Here is a 27,869-nt window from a genome sequence, read left to right on the forward strand (position 1 = left end):
TGGGCAAAGCCAAAGGCATTTTTAAAACACAGTCCTGTTTTCTGCAGTATTCCAAAAACATACTCAAATGATTTAAACATAAACTACCTAACTTGCAGTGTAGTGTTGGCGGTGATCATGGTGTTATTATAGGCTACTGCAGACAGCGCAGTTCACATAGGGCTGGGGTCAAGAGGTCAATAGAATTGAGTATACAGGAAGTCACTGATACAAGAAAAGTTGAACGACAGATGGGGGGCCTGGTCAACACATTGTCCAATACCCAGGGCCTTGGTCTATCTATAGCATAGTCTTCAAGGGATTCAGACTAGCTGAGAAGCCACATGAGCATCCCAAGCCAAGAGTTTGTAGAACATTGCAGTGTAAACATAGAACATATTGGATGGAGTTAAGCAATAGAGCTTAATGCAAAACTCAGGGTCCCAGAAGTCTTTGCAGGTAGCATCAGCTGATAATGCTCTAAGATTGTCCAGTGTTGTGATGACAGCCCTGGCTGGAAATGTGGTCTGGAGTATGTGGGGCAGCGAGGTGTTCAGGCTTGATGATGGGTCACGTTTCAAAGTACTTGTAGATGGCCGTGACGTAGGTCATCACACTCTGCCAGTCAGGCCTCTCAGTGTACACCATCTCTCCAATGTCCTGAGAGAGAGAGAGATAATATGGGTTGCAATACAAATGCGTAACGCACTGCATCATTTATTTCGCTGCAAATTGTATGTGCAGAATATTCTCTGAGTAAGAGATGGTGAGGAATAAGCAAGCACCCATCGTTTGGCCTAAGAGTAAGAAATCACAATACTTTCCACCAGAGAAAGGTTGAGAGGTGTTGCTGCCTCTACTTAATATCTAAATGGTCATACAGTGGCTTGTGAAAGTATTTACCCCCCTTGGCATTTTTCCTATTTTGTTGCCTTACAACCGGGAATTAAAATGGATTTTTGGGGGGTTTGTATCATTTGATTTACACAACATGCCTACCACTTTGAAGATACAAAATATGTTTTATTGTGAAACAAACAAGAAATAAGACAGAAAAACAGAACTATTCAAAGTCAATACTTTGTAGAGCCACCTTTTGCAGCAATTACAGCTGCAAGTCTCTTGGGGTATGTCTATAAGCTTGGCACATCTAGCCACTGGGATTTTTGCCCATTCTTCAAGGCAAAACTGCTCCAGCTCTTTCAAGTTGGATGGGTTCCGCTGGTGTACAGCAATCTTTAAGTCATACCACAGATTCTCAATTGGATTGAGGTCTGGGACATTCCAAGACATTTAAATGTTTCCCCTTAAACCACTCAAGTGTTGCTTTAGCAGTATGCTTAGGGTCATTGTCCTGCTGGAAGGTGAACCTCCGTCCCAGTCTCAAATCTCTGGAAGACTGAAACAGGTTTCCCTCAAGAATTTCCCTGTATTTAGCGCCATCCATCATTCCTTCAATTCTCACCAGTTTCCCAGTCCCTGCTGATGAAAAGCATCCCCACAGCATGATGCTGCCACCACCATGCTTCACTGTGGGTATGGTGTTCTCGGGGTGATGAGAGGTGTTGGGTTTGCGCCAGACATAGCGTTTTCCTTGATGGCCAAAAAGCTCAATTTTAGTCTCATCTGACCAGAGTACCTTCTTCCATATGTTTGGGGAGTCTCCCACATGCCTTTTGGTGAACACCAAACATGTTTTCTTCTTTTTTTCTTTAAGCAATGGCTTTTTCTGGCCACTCTTCCGTAAAGCCCAGCTCTTTGGAGTGTACGCCTTAAAGTGGTCCTATGGACAGATACTCCAATCTCTGCTGTGGAGCTTTGCAGCTCCTTCAGGGTTATCTTTGGTCTCTTTGTTGCCTCTCTGATTAATGCCCTCCTTGCCTGGTCCATGAGTTGTGGTGGGCGGCCCTCTCAGCAGGTTTGTTGTGGTGCCATATTCTTTCCATTTTTTAAATAATGGATTTAATGGTGCTCCGTGGGATGTTCAAAGTTTCTGATATTTTTTTATAACCCAACCCTGATGTGTACTTCTCTATAACTTTGTCCCTGACCTGTTTGGAGAGCTCCTTGGTCTTCATGGTGCCGCTTGCTCGGTGGTGCCCCTTGCTTAGTGGTGTTGCAAACTCTGGGGCCTTTCAGAACAGGTGTATATATACTGAGATCATGTGACACTTAGATTGCACACAGGTGGACTTTATTTAACTAATTATGTGGCTTCTGAAGGTAATTGGTTGCACCAGATCTTATTTAGGGGCTTCATAGCAAAGGGGGTGAATACATATGCACACACCATTCTTCCGTTATTTATTTGTTAGAATTTCTTGAAACAAGTTATTTTTTTCATTTCACTTCACCAATTTGGACTATTTTGTGTATGTCCATTACATGAAATCCAAATAAAAACCATTTAAATTACAGGTTGTAATGCAACAAAATAGGAAAAACGCCAAGGGGGATAAATATTTTTGCAAGGCACTGTATAATTGACGAGAGGCAAGAACACAGAGAGCGTGTCTCTTTTGTTTTAATAGTAAATCTCCTCCCACTCTGAAGGCTCTCTGGAGTGTGTATTGGGGAAAACAGTGGATCACCCACAGACGAAACCCAGTTTGTCTTGTTAAGCTGAAGTCAACTGGCCTTGGTATGACACTGCTCCTAAATAAGCTGGAGCTGCTTGCCATTGACATGAACACTTCTTTTAAGGCCAGGTCTCACAGGCTACAGCTGGCCAAACTATGTGACTGACGTTGGTGTGCATTGCTGCTGTAGGTGGAACTATACATCAGCCCCGTCTTTCTGTTGCACAGTCAAGCATTACAAAGGGGAGGAAGGTATATGGACTGTGTCTCTCACCCCCCCCCCCCCCCCCCCCAAATAAAGCCATATAAAGTATCTCACTCATTTCATTCTACGCTTTTAGTGGTAGTCAAATATCCTTTCGTGCAAATGGTGGAGCCGTCTTGGGTTCGTTTTAGCTCAGACACCTACCAATGTGGACTTGATCCCAACACTTTCAGCGGCCTGGAAAGCCAGTGTGAAATTCTGCTTCTGAAAGAAAAAGGAGAAAATAAACATTTTGATGAACTAACAACAAAGTGTGTACATGACACACATTTCAAAACACTCCTGGACACAGATTAAGCCTAGCTATTGACTAAAAAGCAAACTAAATGGAGAATCTCCATTGAAAATGCTTTTAAATCCACGATTAGGATTAATCTGTGTCCAGGGAACTCCACCATAACAGTCTTAGTTGACAGTGAGAGCCTCTATCTCACCTTGTCCTGGCTGGAGAGCTCCAGGTAGGGGATGTGGGCTGGCAGGTAGGTGTGGAGAACAGCACAGAAGGCCAGCCCGTCGTTCCAGCTGCTGCTGAAGTTGGTGATGTCAATGTTCTGGAGAGAAGGAGCATAACAGTAAGTGATCTCTAAAACACCAGCCCTAGGCTATCCTTATGTTTCACCATGTCATCCCCAACCACCAGCAACAACCGTAGATGAACTGTGGTCTTTCAAGGGAAGTGGAAGAAGGAACATGTTTTAGCACACTAGTGTTTCTTCACACTGCCTTGCACTCAAGCGAGAGAGGGTCAAAGAGTCTCCACTACTAGCTCCACTTCTTTATCCGTGTGTGTGTGTGTGTGTGTGTGTGTGTGTGTGTGTGTGTGTGTGGGGGGGGGGGGTTCTTCTATCCTTGTGGGGACCTAAAATCCCCCAAAGTCCCCACACGGATAGTAAAACAAGGAAAACTCTCCCTCGTGGGGACATTTCCCACGTCCCCAAAAAAATGTTAGGAGGGACACTGCAGCTTTTATTTTTTACTTTATTTGTTATCATAGGAGGCCAATTTTTGCTCTTGATTGCAGGAATTGGCAGTTACAGTTGTTTAAAAATTCACAAATCTCTGAGTATGGCGGGGAGCACTCCACCCTCCCCGCCATACTCAGCAGCACCACTTTTTTATTTATTTATCCTGGGGAGAACCCTGAACCTCATCCCATCCCATCCGAGTTTGACTTCAACCTTCCGCCACCCCCTTCTGCGTGCCCAATGAGCCCTGGTCAAAAGTAGTGCACTATATAGGGAATAGGGTGCCATTTGGGACGCAGACCCTGTCTACAGCGAGGCAGCCCTCAACTCTCTCCTAAGGGTCACAGGGAACCTGTGTCAATTATCAGAGATGGTGAGTGTCAAGGGATATGGGGAGAAGAAAATGGTCCAGACACCAGGGTGCCATAACACAAGGGACACTGCAGTGTGGAGCATGAAAGAGAAAGGGAGAGGAAGGGGGTGCCTGATTGCTCCGCCAAGAAGCGTCACTGCTCTCTGTGGGACCCCAATTCACTGGCTCTCCAGGATCACAGCACCCGTCTCATTGGTGTTAACCAGGACTACACATGCTGCGGGCAAAGGCACTCTAGTCACTAACTATGGTGAGCCACACTGGTTGTGTAACTTTGCCAACTCATCTTTTCCTCAGAACCTTTCCCACCCAAACTATTGAGAAAGAAATGACTGTTAAAATGCTAACAAACTTTGCAACAAGGAACATAAAAATTAGCCACATTTAAGGTATGTATTCTCTATGCACCTGTTTGCTTTACCGGAGAAGTATATGAATCAACTATGGAAAGTAGAGTTAAAGCGACAGGAGGATCCCAGCAGAAAGCATTCATGTATAATCTGTGGAAAAAGAGGGCTGACCTACGTTAGGAAAGGCTTGGCTGGTAGCAGTGTGTTTGCAGTGAGCATGGCAGTGAGTGAGTGAGTCAACTGGCAAAAAGTACTCCTAGCAGCAACAGAGCACTTGTAATGAACACATTAACTATGGGCCTCATGAAAACAATGCCACATAGGCCTATATACAGTATATATAAAAGAGAAAAAGAGAGAAGACTGTTAGTGGAGAGAACATTTACAATTCAGAAGGGAGTCAGGGGACCAATAGAAAATACAAACTAGAGAGGCTATTTAGCATTATAGCAAAGGCCTTGTCGTTCTATTTCCCAGACTGAACAGCTAAGAACTCGTGGGCAACTCCTTAGAAAGAAAAAAAGGTTTATAGTCTCTGCTGTAGCACAAAATGCCCATTTGTGCTACCTAGCCCATGCCGTGGAGAGATTCAGCGAAAGGGAGAGGGAAGAGGAAGGGCCGGGATGTCAGTGAAGTCTGGCACACTTCCTGGAGAGGGTAAAGCATAACTGCTACCATGGTAACTACACAGGGCAGTCCTTAATGGTTCCTGGTGGGTAAACATCTTAAAAGCCTGGAAGGAGAAGGAAGGGACTCTGATTGGAAATGAACAGGAAGGAAACACAGCGTTTACCGTCTGTGTTCGCAGCTATTGGATAGAGCGCATAAGGCAATGGCCCTATTGATCAAAACAGAGTAACGGTAATGATCTGATATTCTTTCCTGCATCTAAACCTGTTGAGAGAAACCAAAGCATTGTCCAATGGGATGGAGTAAGTACGTTGCGCAAGTTGGGGTGTGCATGCACGTGTTTGTGTCTTATGCCAGCCTGTACTCTCCACCCATTTCCCACCCTGTTGGTTAGTACCTGGTATCCTTCAGTCTTCTTCTGGCACCACTTGAGCAGGGCGTTCCTTTTGGATCCCCCATACTCCCTGGCCAATGCAGTCAGAGGGTCTTTTCTCTCCTCCCTATGGACACACAGAAGTAAAGAAATGAAAGAGCACACGAAGAGAAAGAATGATCCTACACAAAGGGGGGTTTTCCGGACACAGATTAAGCCTAATCTTGGACTAAAAAGCATTTTCTATGGGGTTTCTCCATTGAGCTTGCTTTTTAGTCCAGCACTGGGCTTGATCCGTGTCCAGGAAACGGCCTCAGTGTACCTTTCAGAAGATGAAAATCTACAACATGTCAGGGTGACATTGAAACCCCAAAAAATACATTGTGTTATATTTGTCCTTTCATCCTATGTAACTATACTCTCCCAGCCCCCTGCATTCATTGACTAGCATGTCAAGATGGTGAACAATAGAATCATTCCATGAGATTGAATAATTCAGAGAGAGGGGGATAGAGAGGGAGCTCAGGAACGAGAGGGAGATAGTGAAAGGAGACACGCACACAGATACTGACGCACACAGATACTGACGCACACAGATACTGACACACACAGATACTGACACACACAGATACTGACACACACAGATACTGACACACACAGATACTGACACACACAGATACTGACACACACACATACTGACACCCACAGATACTGACACCCACAGATACTGACACCCACAGATACTGACACCCACAGATACTGACACCCACAGATACTGACACCCACAGATACTGAAACACGCATGCACATGGAGAGAGAGAGAGAGGGTGTCCATACCGTAGGCATCCCCTTGTGGAAGGGGTGACTGAGGCGGTGGGGGAGGAGGTGGAGGGGGAGGAGGTGATGAGGGAGGCAGTGTTCTCTAAGGAAGACATGTCTCTCTTCAGCTCCTCATTGCTCCTGCGAGACACTGGGGACACAACAGGACACAGGTCACTTACAGGAACACAGGTCACTATTTTAGTAGTAACTTACCACAGAGTTATCAGTACCACAATCACATTACTTTAACTATCAAGCCGCAATCAAGTCATTTAGAGCACACAGTCACGGATTTATGTTACAGCCTCTGACACAGGTAAATATGGTTGCGTAAACACACACCTGAGAGGGACTTGGAGGAGGAGTCCATGTTGGGGACCCTCTGAAGGGCAGAGGGGTTGCGGGTCCCAGGGGAGGCCCGGAGCAGGTGATCTGCTGTTGGGGATGGAGAACACACATCAGTCCCTATTACTCTAAATGAACCCATAGGGGAACTAAGATCCCTACCAGTAAAATAAGCTAACTTCAGAGCCCAAATAAAAACTTTAATTAATACCTGTTAATGCAAGCAGACTTTTTCCTAAATACAAAAGCAGTGGGCTGCTTTTGTGCCAAGCTTAGTGGAAAAACTGAGTTTGAGCTGAGCTAGCAGCGGTGGCTCTAAATTAGCGTGTGAACGGGGTGCTAAATCCACCGTGGCACACTCCTATTACTCCTGGTCCGCATCCCAAATGGCACCCTATTCCCTATTAAATGCACTGCTTTTGACCAGGGACTATAGGGCTCTGGTCATTAAAGTGGTGCACTATACAGGGAATAGGATGCCATTTTCACGAAGCCCTGTTGTTTGGGCCTGTGGCTTCCCCACTGAGGGCTGCCTGCTATATGAATCTCATTTCAAAATGAAAGAGTGTTAAGGGTCTGGGGGTGATGGGGGCTTCTTCCATTATTACACCTGACACTCAAGATAGAGGTCAATCTCACAGTCCTGGTGGGTCTGAGTTATCCAATCCCCCACCTGTCTGCTACACACTGCCCTACTATTACAACCACCACTGTCCAAGCTATACATGGACCTCCTAGATGTCAGTCTTGTCTTGTGGTGTTCTTCATCTGTGACGTCATGGTGCAGTGAGGAAACCTACTAAACTAGTTGAATGCACTGACTAAGTGGATAAGAGAGTCTACTAAATGACTAAAATGTAATGTAGGGCTGTCCCCGACAAAAACAAAATTTTAGTTGACCGAAAGTCATCTGTTCTTTTGACCAATGGATTGGTCGAAATATGAAAACATGTATTTTTCCATATATGTGTTTAAATTAAATCAACTATATGCATTGAGCTTGTCTGATGATTTAAGCGCACTGTTTGATGAAATAAAACACAAATGACTCAAGAGAGCCAGAGATCAAGATAACCAGAAGAAAAGAAAAAGAACGCCCCTGCTGGCTTTCGCAGGTTCTGCCGTTACTCTCCTGAAGTTGCCAGCAGTAGGCTACAGGAGGAGTCGGCAACCTTTCTCATGTGGAATGTCAATTCAAATCAATCAAATACAATTGTATTTGTCATATGCGCCGAATACAACAGGTGTAGACCTTACTGTGAAATGCTTACTTAAAAAGCACTTAACCAACAACGCAGTTCAAGAAACAGAGTTAAGAAAATATTTACTAAATAAACTAAAGTAAAAAATGTAATAAAAAAAGTAACAAAGAAATTACAATAACGAGGCTATTTACAGGGGGTACTGGTACCGAGTCAATGTGCGGGGATACAGGTTAGCCGAGTGGCGCAGCGGTCTAAGGCACTGCATCTCAGTGCTTGAGGCGTCACTACAGACCCCATGGTTCGATTCCAGGCTGTATCACAACCGGCCGTGATTGGGAGTCCCATAGGGCGGCGCACAATTGGCCCAGCATTGTCCGGGTTTGGCCGGTGTAGGCAGTCATTGTAAATAAGAATTTGTTCTTAACTGACTTGCCTAGTTAAATAAATGTAAAATAAAATAAAATAAATGTGTTCATGTAGGTAGGGGTAAAGTGACTATGCACAGATAATAAACAGCAAGTAAAAGCAGTGTAACAATGTAAATAGTCCGGGTGGCCATTTGATTAATTGTTCAGCAGTCTTATGGCTTGGGGGTAGAAGCTGTTAAGAAGCCTTTTGGACCTAGACTTGGCGCTCCGGTACCGCTTGACGTGCGGTAGCAGAGAGAACAGTCTATGACCATTTTTTGGGCCTTCCTTTGACACCGCCTAGTATATAGGTCCTGGATGGCAGGAAGCTTGGCCCCAGTGATGTACTGGGCTGTACGCACTACCCTCTGTTGCGCTTTACGGTCGGATGCCGAGCAGTTGCCATACCAGGCGGTGATGCAACCGGTCAGGATGCTCTCAATGGTGCAACTGTAGAACCTTTTGAGGATCTGGGGACCCATGCCAAATCTTTTCAGTCTCCTGAGGGGGAAAAGGTGTTGTTGTGCCCTCTTCACGACTTTCTTGGTGTGTTTGGACCATGATAATTTGTTGGTGATGTGGACACCAAGGAACCTGAAACACTCGACCCGCCCCACTACAGCCCCGTCAATGTGAATGGGGGCGTGTTCGACCCTCCTCCTGTAGTCCACGATCATCTCCTTAGTCTTGCTCACGTTGAGGGAGAGGTTGTTGTCCTGGCACCACACTGCCAGGTCTCTGACTTCCTCCCTATAGGCTGTCTCATCGTTGTCGGTGATCAGGCCTACCACCGCTGTTTCGTCGGCAAACTTAATGTTGGTGTTGGAGTCGTGCTTGACCACACAATCATGGGTGAACAGGGAGTACAGGAGGGGACTAAGCATGCACCCCTGAGGGGCCCCCGTGTTGAGGATCAGTGTGGCAGATGTGTTGTTGCCTACCCTACCACCTGGGGGCAGCTCGTCAGGAAGTCCAGGATCCAGTTGCAGAGGGAGGTGTTTAGTCCCAGAGTCCTTAGCTTAGTGTTGAGCTTTATGGGCACAGTTTATCTTACCATTTGTGGGCACAATTATCTTCCAATATGCGTGCCAGTTATGGTTTTCATATGAACATTTTCGTGGAACAGTTTCATTTAATTTATAATAACGTCTTCATATCTCAAAATCATTGTCATGTGGTTAATCATAATTCTATCCAAATCTATATTAAAATTATACAAACCTAAAAAGGTAACTTCTATTGCCATTGGCAACTATGTAAAAATAGCCTACATAAAGCCAACAAATAAAAACATTGCAGCCACAGGTAGAAAATATCCTGATGAAAATAAATATCCTATAAATCACATTAGCTACGCATGGTCAATCTGCAATGAACTTGAAACATTGTATCAACTATTAACTTGGGTCAGGCCCTGAAGCAGACTCTAGCAAATTTGCAACATTGTATAAAATATTCTGGGCCCTCAGTTTCCCGCACCAGTGAGCTTGGGACAGACACAGCTGTAGGCTATTTGCGCAAGGGATAAGTAGTAATCAGGTAGGCCTATTTTATGACGTTTCCACTGGATCAGAGCATGACATTTTTCCCTTTTACGCTGAGTGGTTATCGAAAGGGAGAGCACTGGAAAGATTTTTCAAATACATTGAGGAACTATTGTCATTCTCAATGGAGGTAAAAACAGACTTAGTTTCCTTGCTGTTTGAGGTGAAGAAAACATTACTTTGAGAAACTCAACAGCTTATTAGTGGTGGTACGTTAAGCCTATCAGAAATACTATCAGATCCCCAAATGGTCTCATTTATATTCCTACATTTGCGCGCAGGCCAGGTAGCCTATAGACCTACTTCTATGCGTAATCAGGTGTGCGTCCTTACTCAACATTGACAGGAGCACTCCAAACAAAAGACAATTACTAAATTGACAAAACTTGTAAATGGAATGAAATAAACCAAAACTTGTTTCTCAGAAGTGTAGCATAGGTTGTGTGCTCTGCAAACAACCTGTCCACTCCGACAATGAGAACGGTAAAAGACTGGAATAATAAAATATTGAATGCATTAACATAAATTACCGTAACCAAACAAACATTGTAGATTAGAAATGATAGGAACTAACGGTAAATGTACTACTGGTGATGTATGTAATGGGGAATTGATAGACACTAACAATCCAACGCAAACAACTTACAAAATGAAGTTATAAAACAATGAATGTGCACAAATTGGCGGGAGAGACACATGCATTGTGAATCTTAGCCACACCCTTCTTGGACTCTGCCATCCCAGCGGCCTCTGCAATGGATTAGTCTCGGCATCCGCAATGGATTAGTTCACTGAGATGGGTGTGAATAAGACAGGTGTCTCGTGTGCCATAAAAAAATATATACAGCTCTGGAGAAAATTAAGAGACCACTGGACATTTTTCTTAAATCAGCATCTCTACATGTATGACAGCCATTCCATTCCAGTGTCTGTTGAATTCCAACACAGGCACACCTCATTCTACTGAATTAGGTACTGATTAGGTGATCACCTGAACCAAATCTTATTTAACGAGGAAAAGTATAAAAACCACTGCTGTGGTCATCACTATCCTCTTGCAATAGGACCAGTTGGATGGCAAAAACAGTGCTAATAGTACCTCAAAAGTAATATTAATTGAAAAATAACTATGGACCATGCCAAAAGAGTTGAAAAGGAAAGTTTTGAGTGAGGAAAAGAAGGGTTTAATTCTGGCTTTACTGGCAGAAGGATACAGTGAGCGTCAGGTTGCTTCCGTCCTTAAAAAATGTCAAAGACAGCAGTTCATAAGAACAAGGTCAAGCAGCAGACATTGGGGACAACAAAGCTACAGACCGGCAGAGGGTGAAAACTACTCTCTACTGACTAGGATGACCGCCAACTCATTCGAATGTCACTCAACAACCGTAGGATGACATCAAGTGACCTACAAAAAGAATGGCAAACGGCAGCTGGGGTGAAGTGCACGGCGAGGACGGTTCGAAACAGGCTCCTAGGGGCAGGGCTGAAGTCGTGCAAAGCTAGAAAAAAGCACTTCATCAATGAGAAGCAAAGAAGAGCCAGGCTGAGGTTTGCAAAAGACCATAAGGATTGGACCGTAGAGGACTGGAGTATGGTCATCTTCTCTGATGAGTCCAATTTTCAGCTTTGCCAAACACCTGGTCGTCTAATGGTTAGACGGAGACCTGGAGAGGCCTACAAGCCACAGTGTCTCGCACCCACTGTGAAATTTGGTGGAGGATCGGTGATGATCTGGGGGTGCTTCAGCAAGGCTGGAATTGGGCAGATTTGTCTTTGTGAAGGACGCATGAATCAAGCCACGTACAAGGTTGTCCTGGAAGAAAACGTGCTTCCTTTTGCTCTGACATTGTTCCCCAACTCTGAGGATTGGTTTTTCCAGCAGGACAATACGCCATGCCACACAGCCAGGTCAATCAAGGTGTGGATGGAGGACCACCAGATCAAGACCCTGTCATGGCCAGCCCAATCTCCAGACCTGAACCCCATTGAAAACTTCTGGAATGTGATCAGGAGGAAGATGGATGGTCACAAGCCATCAAACAAAGCCGAGCTGCTTGAATTTTTGCGTCAGGAGTGGCATAAAGTCACCCAACATCAATGTGAAAGACTGGTGGAGAGCATGCCAAGACGCATGAAAGCTGTGATTCAAAATCAGGGTTATTGATTTCTGAACTCTTCCTAAGTTAAAACATTAGTATTGTGTTGTTTAAAAATTAACATGAACGTATTTTCTTTGCATTATTCGAGGTCTGACAACACTGCATATTTTTTTGTTAGTTTGACCAGTTGTCATTTTCTGCAAATAAATGCTCTAAATGACAATATTTTTATTTGGAATTTGGGAGAAATGTTGTCAGTAGTTTATAGCATAAAAAAAGTTACTTTTACCCAAACACATACCTATAAATAATAAAACCAGAGAAACTGATAATTTTGCAGTGGTCTCTTAATTTTTTCCAGAGCTTTATATATACAGTACCAGTCAAACGTTTGGACACACCTACTCATTCCAGGGTTTTTCTTTATTTTTACTATTTTCTACATTGTAGAATAATAGTGAAGACATCAAAACTATGAAATAACACATATGAAATCATGTAGTAACCAAAAAAAGTGTTAAACAAATCAAATATATTATATATTCGAGATTCTTCAAAGTAGCCACCCTTTGCCTTGATGACAGCTTGGCACACGCTTGGCATTCTCTCAACCAGCTTTATGAGGTAGTCACCTGGAATGATTTTCAATTAACTGGTGTGCCTTCTTAAAAGTTAATTTGTGGAATTTCTTTCCTTCTTAATACGTTTGAGCCAATCAGTTGTGTTGCGACAAGGTAGGGGTGGTATACAGAAGATAGCCCTATTTGTAGGTATGTCCAAAGTTTTGACTGGTCCTGTATACATATTTGCTACTGCTCGACTAAAAAAAATCTTGCTCGACCAACAGCCTATTGACCAAACAATCGACCAGTCGACTAATTGGGGTCAGCACTAATGTAATGTAATGTTGTAATGTAATGTAATGGTTGTCCAACAGAATAGGCATGATACGAATGAAGACTATTGTACCCACCTGGCATATTGATATCTGTGTAGCTGGACCTTTTATCCACCATGGAGGACAGGGGTTTGGGGATCGACGCAGTGTGCCTCTGAAACACAGCACAACAGAGGAGAATCAGACACACACACTAGCATTTACAGTAATATTCTTCATTAATGAACTAGGTCAAAGTAATGAACTTACTAACAGTTCAGTTTAGTTGCACCAAAGAAAACAAGTGATAAATAACATAGATAAAAAACAAATATATATTTTTTAAACAGTGTGCAGGTGTGGTTGGAAGCCCATGGGCTTATATGAAAATCACACCATAATAAGTAAAAAGAAAACATGTATAAATGAATTGATCAGTAAACTTGAGTGCGTTAATTAAGGTGAAGTGTACCATCATTATGTAATGATGTTGATGCTAAGTTTGAGCCACAGAGCGATAACTCTAGCCTGAGTGCCAGCTATTTTGTTTGTACTCCTCGTCACGCCAAACATTGTTGGCTTCGCAATGACAGCGATGGAGTTGGCAAGACAAAGGCTCTGCAGGTGGGACCAGGCTAGGATAACTCATGGTGTAGTGGAAGAGGACGTGTTATGGGTCACAGAGTTCTTCCACTTCCAGGGTGACTTGAGCCTGTTTCCCTCTATTTCAGGGCCGTTAAACTCATGTTGCCCCAGGGGCCGCATTTGGTCTTCAATGAGGTCCGGAGGGCAGCACTGAAAATTGGTTAGATTTCCTCACCGTCAAAATTTGCAAAAAATAGTCCTCTATCCATCGTCTTTTGAAATTCTGAGGGGCATTAGTCTATTTTGATATTTCCTATGATTACTAAGAATTCCACAAAAGTTTGGATATATCCGTAATATATACTGAGTGTACAAAACATTAGGAACATCTTCCTAATATTGAGTTGTACCCCCTTTTGCCCTCAGAACAGCCTCAATTCGTCAAGGCATGGACTCTACAAGGTGACGAAAGCATTCCACAAAGATGCTGGCCCATGGTCCCACAGTGGTGTCAAGTTGGCTGGATGTCTTTTGGGTGGTGGATCATTCTTGATACACACAGGAAACTGTTGAGCGTGTAAAACCCAGCAGCGTTGCAGTTCTTAACACACTCAAGCTGGTGCGCCGGTCACCTACTACCATACCCCGTTCAAAGGCGCTTAAATATTTTGTATTGCCCATTCATCATCTGAATGGCACACATACACAATCCATGTCTCACTTGTCTCAAGGCTTAAAAATCCTTCTTTAACCTGTCTCCTCCCCTTCATCTACACTGACTGAAGTGGATTTAACAAGTGACATCAATAAGGGATCTTAGCTTTCAACTGGATTCACCTGGTCAGTCTACGTCATGGAAAGAGCAGGTGTTCCTAGGGTTGTGGGGGTCATGACATTTTCTCAGCCGGTGATTGTCATGCAAATAACTGCCGGTAATTGACTGTTAATTAACATAAACATGTTTAGCATCTCCGGCTTCCACGCATAGCCTACAATCCACTGCTGTGGACCTTTGGAACATCTACATAAAAAATATATATATAATAAATCAATTTATACTGAACAAAAATAAAAATGTTGGTCCCATGTTCCATGAGCTGAAATAAAAAGATCCAAGAATTTTCCCATTCGCACAAAAAGCTTATTTCTCTCAAATGTTTACATCCCTGTTAGTGAACATTTCTCCTTTGCCAAGATCATCTCTCCACCTGACAGGTGTAGCATATCAAGAAGCTGATTAAACAGCATAATCATTACACAGGGGCACCTTGTGCAGGGGACAACAAAAGGCCAGTCTAAAATGTGCAGTTGTGTCACACAACAATGCCACAGATGTCGCAAGTTTTTAGGGAGTGTGCAATTGGCATGCTGACAGCAGGAATGTCCACCAGAGCGGTTGCCAAAGACTTGAATGTTACTTTCTCTACCATGTTACTTTCTCTACAATGTCGTTTTAGAGAATTTGGCAGTACGTCCAACCGGCCTCACAACAGCAGACCACGTGTAACCACGCCAGCCCAGGAACGCCACATCCGGCTTCTTCACCTGTGGGATCGTCTGAGACCAGCCATCTGGACAGCTTAGGAGTATTTCTGTCTGTAACAAAGCCCTTTTGAGGGGAAAAACTAATTATGTTGGCTGGGCCTGGCTCCCCAGTTGGTGGGCCTGGCTCCCAAGTGTCATGTGAAATCCATAGATTAGGGCCTAATGAATTTATTTCAATTTACTGATTTCCTTATATGAACTGTAACTCAGTAAAATCGTTGAAATTGTTGCGCTTATATGTTTGTTCAGCATAATATAGCCTACACAATCACAATAAATCCATTATTTATTTTAAGCAGGTCTAAAGAAACATTATAATGTGAAGAAAATGTAGCCTATTTCAGAAGAACAGAATAGCATATTATGAGTCGTCCTTATGTTAGGTCCTGATCTGGCTTTGCCATATGGCTGTGGGCTACACTAGTTAATTTAGCAGGTAAATTCGCTTATAATTCCTGCGGCATTATTTTATAGTAATAATACAATTGAACATAGCTGAATAAAATAGAATGGATATTTTTCCCCAAACGATTTCAGAGGGAGTGCGCATATGCGGGTATTCTGTGTTGAATGGTTAACAAAAGAAACAGGTCCTCCTACACTCCAGGCATCATTCACAAGTGATAATATTCTCACCCATCAGACTATTCTCAACTTCATCTTGTTCTTACATATACTAAATAATACACTACATGGCCAAAGGTATGTTGACACCTGCTCGTCGAACATCTCATTCCAAAATCATGGGCATTAATATGGAGTTGGTCCCCCCTTTGCTGCTATAACAGCCTCCACTCTTATGGGAAGGCTTTCCACTAGATGTTGGAACATTGCTGTGGGGACTTGCTTCCATTCAACCACAAGAGCATTAGTGAGGTCGGGCACTGATGTTGGGCGATTAGGCCTGGCTCGCAGTCTGCGTTCCAATTCATCCCAAAGGTGTTTGATGGGGTTGAGGTCAGGGCTCTATGCAGGCCAGTCAAGTTCTTCCACACCGATCTCGACAAGCCATTTCTGTATGGACCTCGCTTTGTGCACGGGGCCATTGTCATGCTGAAACAGGAAAGGGCCTTCCACAAACTGTTGGAAGCACAGAATCATCTAGAATGTCATTGTATGCTGTAGCGTTAATATTTCCCTTCACTGGAACTAAGGGGCCTAGGTCCCGTTCTGTGAGCTTGTGTGGCCTACCACTTCGCGGCTAAGCCGTTGTTGCTCCTTGACGTTTCCACTTCACAATAACAGCACTTACAGTTGACCGGGGAAGCTGTAGCAGGGCAGAAATTTGCCGAATTGACTTGTTGGAAAGGTTGCATACTATGACGGTGCCACGTTGAAAGTCACTGAGCTCTTCAGTACAGGCCATTCTACTGCCAATGTTTGTCTATTGAGATTGCATGGCTGTATGCTCGATTTTATACACCTGTTAATCCACTAATTTGAAGGGGTGTCCACATACTTTTGGCCATGTAGTGTAAGTGTGAAATTAGTTTTTATTTAGAATGGGCCATTATCATACACCAGTCGGAACAGGGGCAGGGTAAAAATAAACAATCAGTATGCACTTGAATAGCGAATGGAGGACACTTTTCCCGTGGTTCATTTTCATGCCATCAATTGCATAGCCTATAGAAATGATGCGCAACATAGGCTTATAGGAACACTTATTAAATTCCATGCATCAACCAGCTATGCGGAGCTGGCTCTCGCTGTGCAACAGGTGATCCTATTCTGCTCAAACTCTTAATTTCAGGGCTCTCATTAAATGTTTGATTTGATTTTCGATTGCATTTGCATTGATGTCAGAGTGATTTAGAGGGACAATAAAGCACTGAGTCCCAGGCCATTAGAGATGGCCGTTAGCAAGTTTGGTCAGCTACTAATGACCATCAGCGGCATCAGAGCGCAGTTTTGGAGAAGCCTAGTCACCATGACTCAATGGTCACGTGGAATTTGACTGCAGTCATAAATCTTGACTGCCGATGTGGCGGTAATACGGTCACCATAACAGCCCTATGTGTTCCTAATGTTTTGTACCATCATTGTTTATTCTAAAAGTATCCTAATGTTGTAAAGCACTTATTTATTCTACACCAACCTAGATAGAGACAATATATCAGACCACTCAGGCCCTGACCCTGCCTGGGGGTAAAATAATAAGTGAGGCCCCTTAGAGTGAGGGACGGGCATCTCCCAGGCGCCTGCTATATTGACCGCTCTCAAAATAAACTCTGCAGAGTAAATGAATGTTTCATGACCACCTTCTGCCATACAGAGCTTTGTTTCATGGAAGTGATTTTCCTATAGCTTGAACCAAAATAATGCAGGCGGCGACCTTCTAATTCATTGAAAATATGGGCTGTGCGCCAAACAGACAGAACTCACTGATCCAAATGAATGATGTTACATTTCACTGGACTCAGAGACAGAGTAATTGAGTGAATAGGCTCCCTGTGTGAACCAATTGTGTATGGTGATTTACACTTTGGTGGTGGCAATATGAAGACCAACCAAAGGTATTTTACTTTAAGGCTTATTTTTAGAAGCAGGTTTATAATTGTGAACATGTAGCCTAATGTAGCCTACAAGAAATCAATCAATTGCACTTAAACTTACCCTGTAAAGGAGTATGCCTAATTCAAGACACATGACTCTATTTCTGTGGAGACAGATCTATAGTGCCAATGAAATGGAGAGCTTTCACATGCTCTATTCCCCATAAGGTCAGACTTAGACTGGACTGGACACTCAGGGAAAACATCTGTCCAAGCCATGAGCAAGGTTAACATAGCAGGCACTGGCAACCAACACAGGAGCTGAACTCAAACAACATGCAGCAGTAGTAGCTTTGAAAGCCTGCCTTAATTCACTGGTCTTGTGATGGTTAAAATGCCTCTGGGCCTGTTCTAACCAAAGGTTGGCCAAGACATTAAACTCAACCCATTATAAGTTAAAATGTTAATGTTCAAGAATCACCCTTCCTCATTCTCCATCCAACCCGACTTGACACGCAAACATCCTGTTTTGTTACATAAAGGTAACGTGTAACCTTTTCAGAGCATAAATCCCAAGTTAACTTGAAAATGACATCCTGACTGTTTGGGTAGAAACCTGCGGGAAGTCCTATCAGGTCTTGCAGGGGTCTGGAATTCTCAGTAGTTCTACAAAGACAGGGCTGAGGCAGGGGAACCACATTAAATAAATGATAGAGGGGCTGACATCTAATGAACCAATCAGGATGGGGTTAGAGACCTACAGCTTCCTCCTTTTCAGAGGGGACTTGTGCTGCCTGGTGGCCTGGTCACCATTGGGTGTTTTTCTTTACCTGTATGGGAGAGATAGCAGCAGCGGGTGGGGTTTTCAGAGGACTGGGGCTGAGGGGTGTACGGGCAACCATCGTGGTAACTGCTGGCACGGCTGCTGTGGGGGAGGTTGGGACAGTGCCTGCAGTGGAGGCATTGTCAAAGTTTTTGATGAGGGTCTTAACGGTGGGAGAGGGCTCAGAGGAGGTAGAGGAGAGTCGGTTGAGACCCATGCCCTGCCTCAGGGCAGCTAGGTCCCTCTCAACCGCATTCATGTAGTTATACACCCTGCCCCTCTCCTCATCCTGCCTATAGAGACAGATAACAGATGGTCAATATCTTTGACACAGGGAGATTGGGACACACACACAACAACACACATGCACGCACACTAAGACCACATACTTCTTGAGCTCCTCCAGCTCTTTGCTCATCTTCTCGTTCTTCTCCTGTGTGTCCAGTAGGCGGCGCCGCAGGTCCCCGATCTCCTCCTGAGCCTCGGACTTTATGTCGTTGGCGATGACAACCGCCGTCTGCAGGTCGGCCTGGAACTGACGCCACTCCATAGACTCCTCCTGCAAGCAGAGGTGTGAACACAGATATGAACACACATCATAATAATATGAGTCCCTATGGGCCCTGGTCAAAAGAAGTGCACTATATAGGGAATAGGTTGCCATTTGGGATGCACCCACGGGCTAACACTAAGGGCCTGTAGACCCATTTTTATTACAACTGTGTTAAATATCTTCATGTTATGTTCCATACAAGAGCAACATTTAACTGAGATATGGATGAGGCACAGGACAGTATTCCTCCTGCTTCCCCAAATTACCCGTAGCTTTCGATGCAGAATCTTGATCTCACGCTCCATGTCATGTTTTTGGTCTTGTAGTTTTTTGACGGAGTCTGAAAGGAAAATTATGAATGATTAAATGAATGGAGATGGGATAAACTGGCTTACTTGGCTGTGTTATAATGGTCCCACATCGCCACCTTGTGGTCACACATCAGGTTTCCCGCTAGTCCCTTTTCCTGAGAGATACCATGTCCCAAATGGCACCCTATTCCCTAATAGTGCACTAATTTTTACCAGAACCCTGTTGCCTTTGTCAAAAGTAGTGCACTACATAGGGAATAGGGTAGGGTTCCATTTGGGATGCATCCTAGTGTCCATCCACCACTCACTCTCCAGGTCTGTGATCATGAGGTTGTCGTGGAGTTTGAGGGCTCGGTGTTGCTCCACCTCGTCCTCCAGCTCAAAGACGGTCTCCTTCATGTCCGAGACCTCTGTGTCCCTTTCCTCCAGCTCAGAACACTGCTGGGCCAGGGCCCGCTTCTGCTCAGCTAGCTGCTTCTGCACCTCGCCACGGAATGCACGGAAGTCTTCCTCCAGCTGACGGGAGAATGGGAGATACATAGGTGTAAGCGCGAGCACACGTGTCATATACATAACAAAGACATGAATTGGGAGAAATACTAACACTTAGAAAATATCCAGGACTGATGGAGAATCTGAATGGAAAGCATTTTAACTACGAGAATGTGTGACCTTGCGGATGTCGTCCTGTAGCCTGGCGGCCTCTTTGCGGGTGTGGTCCAGGTCCTCCTGCAGCTGAGAAGACTTGGCCTCTGCCCTCTCCTTGTCCCTCCTCTCGCTCTCCAGCAGGTGGCGGATGTCTGTCTTGTCCCCGGTGTTGTGGATGGAGTAGAGCTCAGCCACCCTCTGCCTCTCCTGCTCCAGCTGGACCCTGCATCGAGTCAGCTCCGCCTGCTCCCCCCCAGCCGCCTCCCTCAGGGCCTCCAGCTCTGCAGCCGCCATCGCTCTTTCCCTGCGCTCCATATCAGCCTGCCGCTCCGCCATGTGCACCCGCTCCTTCAGCGCTGAGATGAGTCCCTGGGCCTCTGCGTTGTCCTGCTCGGCCATTTTCAGCGCTCCGCTCAGGTGCTGCTGCACCCCCAGCAGCTGCTCCCTCTCAAAGTGGGCGCCCTGCGTCAGGTCCACGTACCGGCGCTCCAGCTCCAGGTAGCGGCCGCTCTTAGAACCCTCCTCGTCAGCCGGGGCGTAAGCCACGCGGTGCTCGTCCAGCAGGCCCCGGAAGTAGTCCATCTGCCGGCCGTAAAGTTCCAGCCGGTCGCCCTGCTGGCACAGGGAGTCTACCAGGATTGCCCGCTCCTCACCCAGTCGCTCATTCTCTGTGCTTAGTTCCTGTGTGATCTGCTGCAGGTCGGCCAGCTCCTGTAGTGTGGCCTGGAGCTCCTCAGAGGTGCAGTGCTGGTTCTCCTCCATCTGGTGAATGCGCTCCGTTAGACAGGCCACTGACACCCCGCTGGTGGTGCCGCTGCTGCCTCTACGGGAGCGCTCGCCGTGACTCGGTGGCCCGCCCTCTGACTCGGAGGAGGAGCCGCAGGCAGAGGCAGAACCAGAGGGGGCGTCCAGGGCATCATCGCTGGAGGTGATTGGCTGGTAGGCTTCGCTGCATTCACTTTCGGCCACCTCAGGGGAGATGGCTCGCTGGGGGTCCAGAAGGTCTTCAGTGGAGCCGCGGGCAGAGCTGTGTGGGGAGACCCCCTGTACTAAAGAGGCCTGTGGGCACCCTCCATCTCCATCACTGCCACCGCGGGCTGGGGGAAGCTCTGAGCTAAGGCAGGTGCCTCGCAGGGTCTTTAGGGGGCTGTCCAGCCTCTGCTCCAGGGAGAAACCCAGGGCGTTGAGCCTGTCCTTCAGCATGCGGTTCTCACTCTTCAGCATGGTCAGCTCTCCGCGGATCCCCTGGTTCTGGTCCTGTAGCAAGAGCAGGGTGGATTCCACATCTGCAGAGATGAGTGGAGTAGGGGCTTCCTTCTCCTGTTCCTGTGGAGGCTTAGCCTCAGCAGTCTCCTCTCCCTCGCCCTCCTCTCTGGCTCTGCTCTCCCCATCCTCCTCCTCCTCGGGCAGACCAAGCTGGACACGGATGCCCCGGAGCTCTGTGCGCAGGTGGAGGATCTCCACGTCTTTGCTCTTGGCCAGGCCCAGCAGGTCCTTCACCCTGCACTCCAGGACCGTCTTGTTGCTGAGCTGCCCGTTCGACTTGGACTTGCTCATACGGGACTCTGACTCAGTCACAGTCCGGCAGCGGACTCTCTTGGGCGGTGCCAAGGCGTCGGAGGGTCCAGAGAGCTTCCTGCTGGTGGTGCAAGTTCTGGAGCGTTCCCGCAGTCCCTCCCGGGATGAACCAAGCTCCTTCACCACGGAGGAGGTCCCACGCTTGCCTGAGGAGTACAATACAGTCCATTATTGAAGGTCAAGAAGTTAGCATTTTTATATGGGTCAGAGCTAATCACAAACAGAGTATAGTCTGTAAGTAGCGCTATGAGTTGATGATGTACCTGAGCTGGTCTTTGTCTTGCCCTCTGGGTTGCTGGTACCTGTAGTGGAGGAGTTTGAAGAGTGGACAGAGATAGTCTTCTTTGCCTTCGGAATAGTGCTGCTCCCAGCAGAGGCTCCACTGTCTACTGTTGTTGCTGATGGCAGGTCATCACTGCTCTTCGCCTGGCCAAAGAGAAACATGACAGGTATCATACCAGCTATTGGACCTAGAAAGATAAAGGGCTTCCATGGTTGTCATCGCAGTATGAAGCCAGTGCTCACTTTTGCTTGTGCCTTATGCATTTGTACCTTAGATAGTGGTGCGGTGGCAGAGGTCTTGGCTGTATTCTTGCCGGCTGTGCCCATGGTGGTGGTGGCGCCCTCAGGCTTGACTCTCTCACCGGTCTGGGCCTTGGTGCCTGCTACTGAGGCTTTGGATACGCCTGCCACTGGCCTGGTCGCCTTCCTCATACTGGGCTCTCGGTTTCTCAGACATTTACAGCGCAATCTATGTGGAACAAAAATACACAAGCATGCAGAATGAGTTAATAACAGAATGATGAGGTAACACATGCACGTATCAGAGGGTTTCTTGTTTCTTAGTAAGAAAAACAATGTAATATTATTGTACCATAATTAACCTCAGTCAACAACCTCTTACAACTAATATAAATACTAAAGAACAAGACTGACAAACGCTTAGCCCAAAACTACAAGTGTTATAGGATGAAGCCCCTCTAAATACTAGTTTGTAAATCATTAGTTGTAAATCTATTGCAAGAATAATCAATTAGCCTAGATTTCCTTTTGAAAATCCAGTTAGTTACCTGATGCCTGTGGTAGTAGTTTTCTTGGGAGAACACATGATCTGTGATCTATAGGCTAGCTATTAGCTGAGGAGTTGCTGTCTAATCTGGAGTAGACTAAATGACTACAATTCTCCCGTGCTGCGGTCTATTTATGTTCAAACGCCAGCCAGCACTACCTCCTTCTCAGACACAAACACAGATCACATGCCGAGAATGGTCATTGGATGCAGGTTTGAAAGCACACAAAGCGTATGATTGGAGGTCTCAGGCGTGTAGCTAGCTGCTTCTCTTATCACATCATCATGAGGCGGTTGAACTGCAGCAGCAGTAACTGTCTGGGCTTGCCTTAAAAGGCATGAGGAGCCTTTGTGTGCAGGCCTATAATGGTGCCCAGACAATGAGAAAAAACACTCACTTTAGTCATATAATTTCACTTTCATTACAGTAGCTGGCATTTGGAAGTATTCTACTACATGTTGGCCTATGTCTGAGATGGTGACCCTCTTCTTCTTGAAGACTGATTATTCAAATTGAACAGGCTACTCGTCATCACCTAGAATTAATCACATATTGCCTGCCTGAAGAAGTCTAAGTCCCCCATTCACAGGTCAGTCTATTTATACAACAAGATAAAGCTTGACCATTATGACCACTACTCCACCCTACCCTGCAATAGCACGCAAGATTAGCTTTGAACATTTTTACAAAAGACAGGTATACCCACAGTACCCATAACAATTCCTCTCCCCAGCCCCCTTTCCTTGTCTTTGAACTGCAGACAAAACAAAGACGTCTGGAGACCTGACAGACAGCAGCCCACCAACATGGATCATTGACTGGGTTGGGGCATCCAGTAACAGGGAATATCCTTGTAGTGCATCATGTTCAAACAACAAGAGGCTAGTAGACATCAACACCACCCTGAGTCAGACAGTTTCTAGAAAGGCTTACTTGAAACCAGTCAGACACAGAATGAGTGACAGTGGTGGTGAAGAACCTAATCTAGATCCTTCAGGCTCCTTCCATAGAGTGAAGTATTATGATCAATTATTTAGAACCACTACCAGAAGAATTTTGCCTAATTTTTGTAAACAAAATTAATAACAAATACATAGGCCTAGCCTAAAATACAGTAAATAAACATCATAGGCTGGCCATGGTGAGCTTTATGATATTAGTACCAGGGGGTCAGGGTAGAAATGTTTTCCCTGAAGATGGATCGGACAATAACAGACTAGGAAATCATAACATAGCTGTAATTCTGGACTTCAAGAGGAGAGGGGGACGGGACGACATGGTAATATCCCTCAGTATTCATTAGCAGCTAGAGGTTTCCACCAATTCTGAACTCAGCGGTGTGTCAGTATATGATATACTACCTCATTTCACATTAAGAGAGTCACACACAACGAACCACGTATAGCCAACTCAGGAATTTCAAAGGGTAGGGCAGTCAGTCAGATACCAGATGTACAGTGCATTCGGAATGTATTCAGACCCCTTGACTTTTTCCACATTTTGTTACGTTATAGCCTTATTCTAAAATGGATTAAATACATTTTTCATAATACACTCTGACAGAGCTCCAGAGTTCCTCTGTGGAGATGGGAGAACCTTCCAGAAGGACAACCATCTCTGTAGCACTCCATCAACCAGGCCTTTATGGTAGAGTGGCCAGACGGAAGCCACTCCTCAGTGAAAGGCATATGACAGCCTGCTTGGAGTTTGCCAAAAGGCACCTAAAGGACTCTCAGACCATGAGAAACAAGATTCTCTGGTCTGATGAAACCAAGATTGAACTCTTTGGCCTGAATGCCAAGCATCACATCTGGAGGAAACCTGGCACCATCCCTACGGTGAAGCATGATGGTGGCAGCATCATGCGGTGGGGATGTTTTAAAGCGGCAGGGACTGGGAGACTAGTCAGGATCGTGGGAAAGATGAACGGAGCAAAGTACAGAGAGGTCCTTGATCCAGTGTGAACTGGAGTGACTTGACACAATGCCGGCCAAACAAGATGTAGCTACAAACAAAACTGAGTTAAATGGTTCCAGTCTGCCGTGAAGCGTTCATCCATGTATACTGGTAAGAGTCTAGCTACATTTTCAGATATTATAAGTTTCTAAATTGGTCAGAAAGTCATTTTCATTGCAAGTTAAAGCGTACTGTTAGCTAGCTAGCTAACTTTAGCTTGCTGGCTCATTAGCTAACGTTACGTGTATGATCTGTGTAGTAACATTATTCTAATCAGAAATTAATTTGCATTGCTAGTTACAGCCTAACGTTAGCTAGCTAACAATTAACCTAGTTGGTTAGCTCTTTAGCTACCTGCAGATTCATACTAAAGCTATGACAATGTTTGTATTGATAGTAGTATGGGTTGGGATTATGCCGGTTCATTATCTAGCTAGCTACATGTCTAAACAAAAGACTCCACTTCGCCAGATGATTACATGACCCATCAAGTTAGCCAGGTGTGTCTGGGAGTGATTACGGCCATCTATTGAATTTCATGTGTACATGTCTAGACAATAGTGACCCATCCACTTAGCTAGATGTGGCTGGGGGGGTGGTTAGTGGTCTAAACTCCTGAGTGGCGCAGTGGTCTAAGGCACTGCATCGCAGTACTAACTGTGCCACTAGAGATCCTGGTTCGAATCCAGGCTCTGTCGCAGCCGGCCGCGACCGGGAGACTCATGGGCGGCGCACAATTGGCCCAGCGTCGTCCAGGGTAGGGGAGGGAATGGCCGGCAGGGATGTAGCTCAGTTGATAGAGCATGGCGTTTGCAACGCCAGGGTTGTGGGTTCGATTCCCATGGGGGGCCAGTATAAAACAAAAATATGTATTCACTAACTGTAAGTCGCTCTGGATAAGAGCGTCTGCTAAATGACTAAAATGTAAATGTTAGAGCATTTCTTTCACGTGACCCATCAATTTAGACATGTGTGTCGGGTGAGTGTGATCTTATAATTATAAAATATTTTTTATCTGGACAATTTCTGTTTTTGATATTACTACTATGCAAGTAAGCATTTCACTGTACCATTTACACCTTCTGTATCCTGTGCATGTGACAAATAAACTAACATTTACATTTACATTTTAGTCATTTAGCAGACGCTCTTATCCAGAGCGACTTACAGTTAGCACATACATTATTTTATCGAACCCACAACCCTGGCGTTGCAAACGCCATGCTCTACCAACTGAGCTACATCCCCTGCCGGCCATTCCCTCCCCTACCCTGGACGACGCTGGGCCAATTGTGCGCCGCCCTACATTGTATTTGATATAGTGTGTTTACTAGAGATGGTAATGTGAAGAACAACATGACCTTCACCAAAGTCAGATTAGGATATAGGCCAAGGACTAGATAAAGTGTATTTTTACTTGGAGTTTTTCCTTATTGTAGGCTACTACTTTCCCACTTTTAGTCTTGAAATCTTTGGTTGTTTACTAAAATACTCACTCTGTTTAACACATTGCCTCACATGTGTGTCATTAAAGAGATGGGTGGGACAAAGGCTTAAGAGGGTGTGAACGATGCTGAATGGGTGTAGACAAAGAAGAGCTCTCCAGTAGGTGTGCTGGGCCATTTTCTCAAAAGTGGTTTTACAAGTTACTTAAGGCAAAAACGAAAGTAGGGTGGTTGGATGGCGTAATGGATCACAACACACAAGTCACTGGCAGTGCACTCAAGGCCGAGATACAGGTGATGGCAGTTAAATGTGTATGACTAAATGACTCATGAGATACATTTTCTTCACATAGTGAGGAGGTAATGGAGCTGAATATAAGACACACAATTGGGTCAAACTGAGATGAAGTTGTGTCAGAAAATGCAACTGAATAAAGAAAACAACCTCGTTGTCATTATAACGTTAAGCCATCCGAACTACTGGAGCTGCCAGAGCCAACGACGTTATAGCTATAAACACAGGAATTTGTTAACTGTCCCAACTGGAAAGTATGATACTTTTCCCTCCTCCTTGTAGAGGAGCTAGCAAGTTAACGTTAGCTAGCTAACGAAATCAAATATAGAAAACACATTACCTTTGTCTTTGCTCTATTTGGTTAGCTAGTTAATTAGCTAGCTAGACAAGTGTGGTGTATTGTTTCGATACTGTTATATTGTAGCTAATTATCAGAGACACTGCTGGCTCGATGAAGTTAACTAGCTAGCTAGTAACCTAGCTACAACAAGCAAGCAACATAAGAGAACAAAAACGTCTAACCCATTTTACCTGGAATTCGTTCGTTCACACCATAGAGATACTCGGATATAATCGGTTTGAAGTTACAATGTCCAGATATTGGTCATTTCATGCACTCCATCCCCGGCGTCCCATCCCTGGATTTTTCTCTTCTCTTTGACAGGACGCCGACACAGCACAATCATTACGCCGATTCCGTTCCCAAACAGAAACCGTTTAATCCAGACGGAAAACGCAAACGAGAGTTTCTATTGGACAAATGTAGGTAGGTCCCGCCCAGTTTCTTTCCGTTAGCTCTGTTTGCTTCCGTTTGGTTCTTAAACCGTAAACGGTTTGTTTATTTGGATCCCCGTTAGCTTTTGCAGAAGCAGCAGCTACTCTTCATGGGTCCCTAGAGCACCATAGTAAACGATTACGGCTTCGAATTGTGAGATGCAGTGGCGGCTCCTGAAAAAATTCTCAGGAGGGGCAATTTTTCTGATGATTTAGGTGACCTACACACATTTTAAAAAAGATATGTCCAGCAACAACATGAAGACAGGGGCAGCATATAAGTCAATACCAGAAGCATTTATTGACTGATCTGGGGAGATGGATTCCAGTTTCTGTGACAGATTATAAATAATCTCTGATGCCTTTGTTATATTAGCTTTTGGTTGAATGTACTGTCGTAGTAAATATATAATGTTATAGCTTGGTCTGACTAAAATCTTGTGCATGACCCATTTTGTGTTGGGCGTTTGTTTTCAATCAATGCTGTTCCTATCCTATAACAATGGACAAAAGAGTCCTATCTTGTCAGCCTTGTCAGCAGGTGGCCAAGGACAACACCCACGCCATAGGTCTCTCAGTTCTTCCAACTCACGAGTTCTTGCTCTGAGGACACACACACACACACACACACACATCATCACTGATAACACACACACACACACACATCATCACTGTTAAACACACACACACACACACATAATCACTGTTAAACACACACACACACACACACACACACAAAAATCCCCTCTCTTTAGGCTGAACATTTGAAGACAGAGAACCCGACTCAGAGCCAATGCAACAGTGGAGGGGACCTCGCCCAACTCATCAGGACCAATCAGAAGATCAGAACTACTAGATTCAACCTACATCATTTATTGTATAAAATGTCAGCACACAATGTTTTCGGGGCTCTCTTCAGATAGCTCCCTAAGAGTTTGACGAACGAGTCCGTGCACGCGATTCCAGATATCTTTACCT

The 27,869-nt window shown here is 45.0% G+C and overlaps 1 protein-coding gene across 1 annotated transcript; it reads right to left on the reverse strand.

The window, feature by feature from the left end:
* On the reverse strand, positions 1–26,809 carry LOC311099479 (cytospin-A-like). The gene is made up of 15 exons (XM_084140172.1): positions 26,649–26,809; positions 21,904–22,102; positions 21,615–21,777; positions 19,798–21,497; positions 19,434–19,641; positions 19,081–19,154; positions 18,651–18,820; positions 18,269–18,554; positions 12,910–12,988; positions 6,679–6,771; positions 6,352–6,484; positions 5,539–5,641; positions 3,258–3,374; positions 2,968–3,027; positions 1–639 (listed from the first exon to the last, which is right to left on the reverse strand). The coding sequence occupies exons 2-15, from the start codon at positions 22,063–22,065 to the stop codon at positions 550–552; spliced, it is 3,438 nt and encodes a 1,145-aa protein (XP_083996298.1). The 5' UTR covers positions 22,066–22,102; positions 26,649–26,809; the 3' UTR covers positions 1–549.
* Positions 26,810–27,869: the final 1,060 nt, after the last annotated feature.

This window comes from Coregonus lavaretus (genome assembly GCF_964263955.1).
Source record: "Coregonus lavaretus genome assembly, chromosome: 24".
NCBI classification, from domain to species: domain Eukaryota; kingdom Metazoa; phylum Chordata; class Actinopteri; order Salmoniformes; family Salmonidae; genus Coregonus; species Coregonus lavaretus.

Bases quoted from the DNA above. Each gene is read 5' to 3' on its own strand.
- LOC311099479 (XM_084140172.1), bottom strand. From the start codon at position 22,065: ATGAGGAAGGCGACCAGGCCAGTGGCAGGCGTATCCAAAGCCTCAGTA. The intron at 19,155-19,433 runs GTGAGTGGTGGA...TTTTCCTTTCAG, and splicing joins CATGATCACAGACCTGGAGA to ACTCCGTCAAAAAACTACAA. The intron at 6,485-6,678 runs GTGTGTGTTTAC...TTGTGTCCCCAG, and splicing joins CTCCTCCAAGTCCCTCTCAG to TGTCTCGCAGGAGCAATGAG.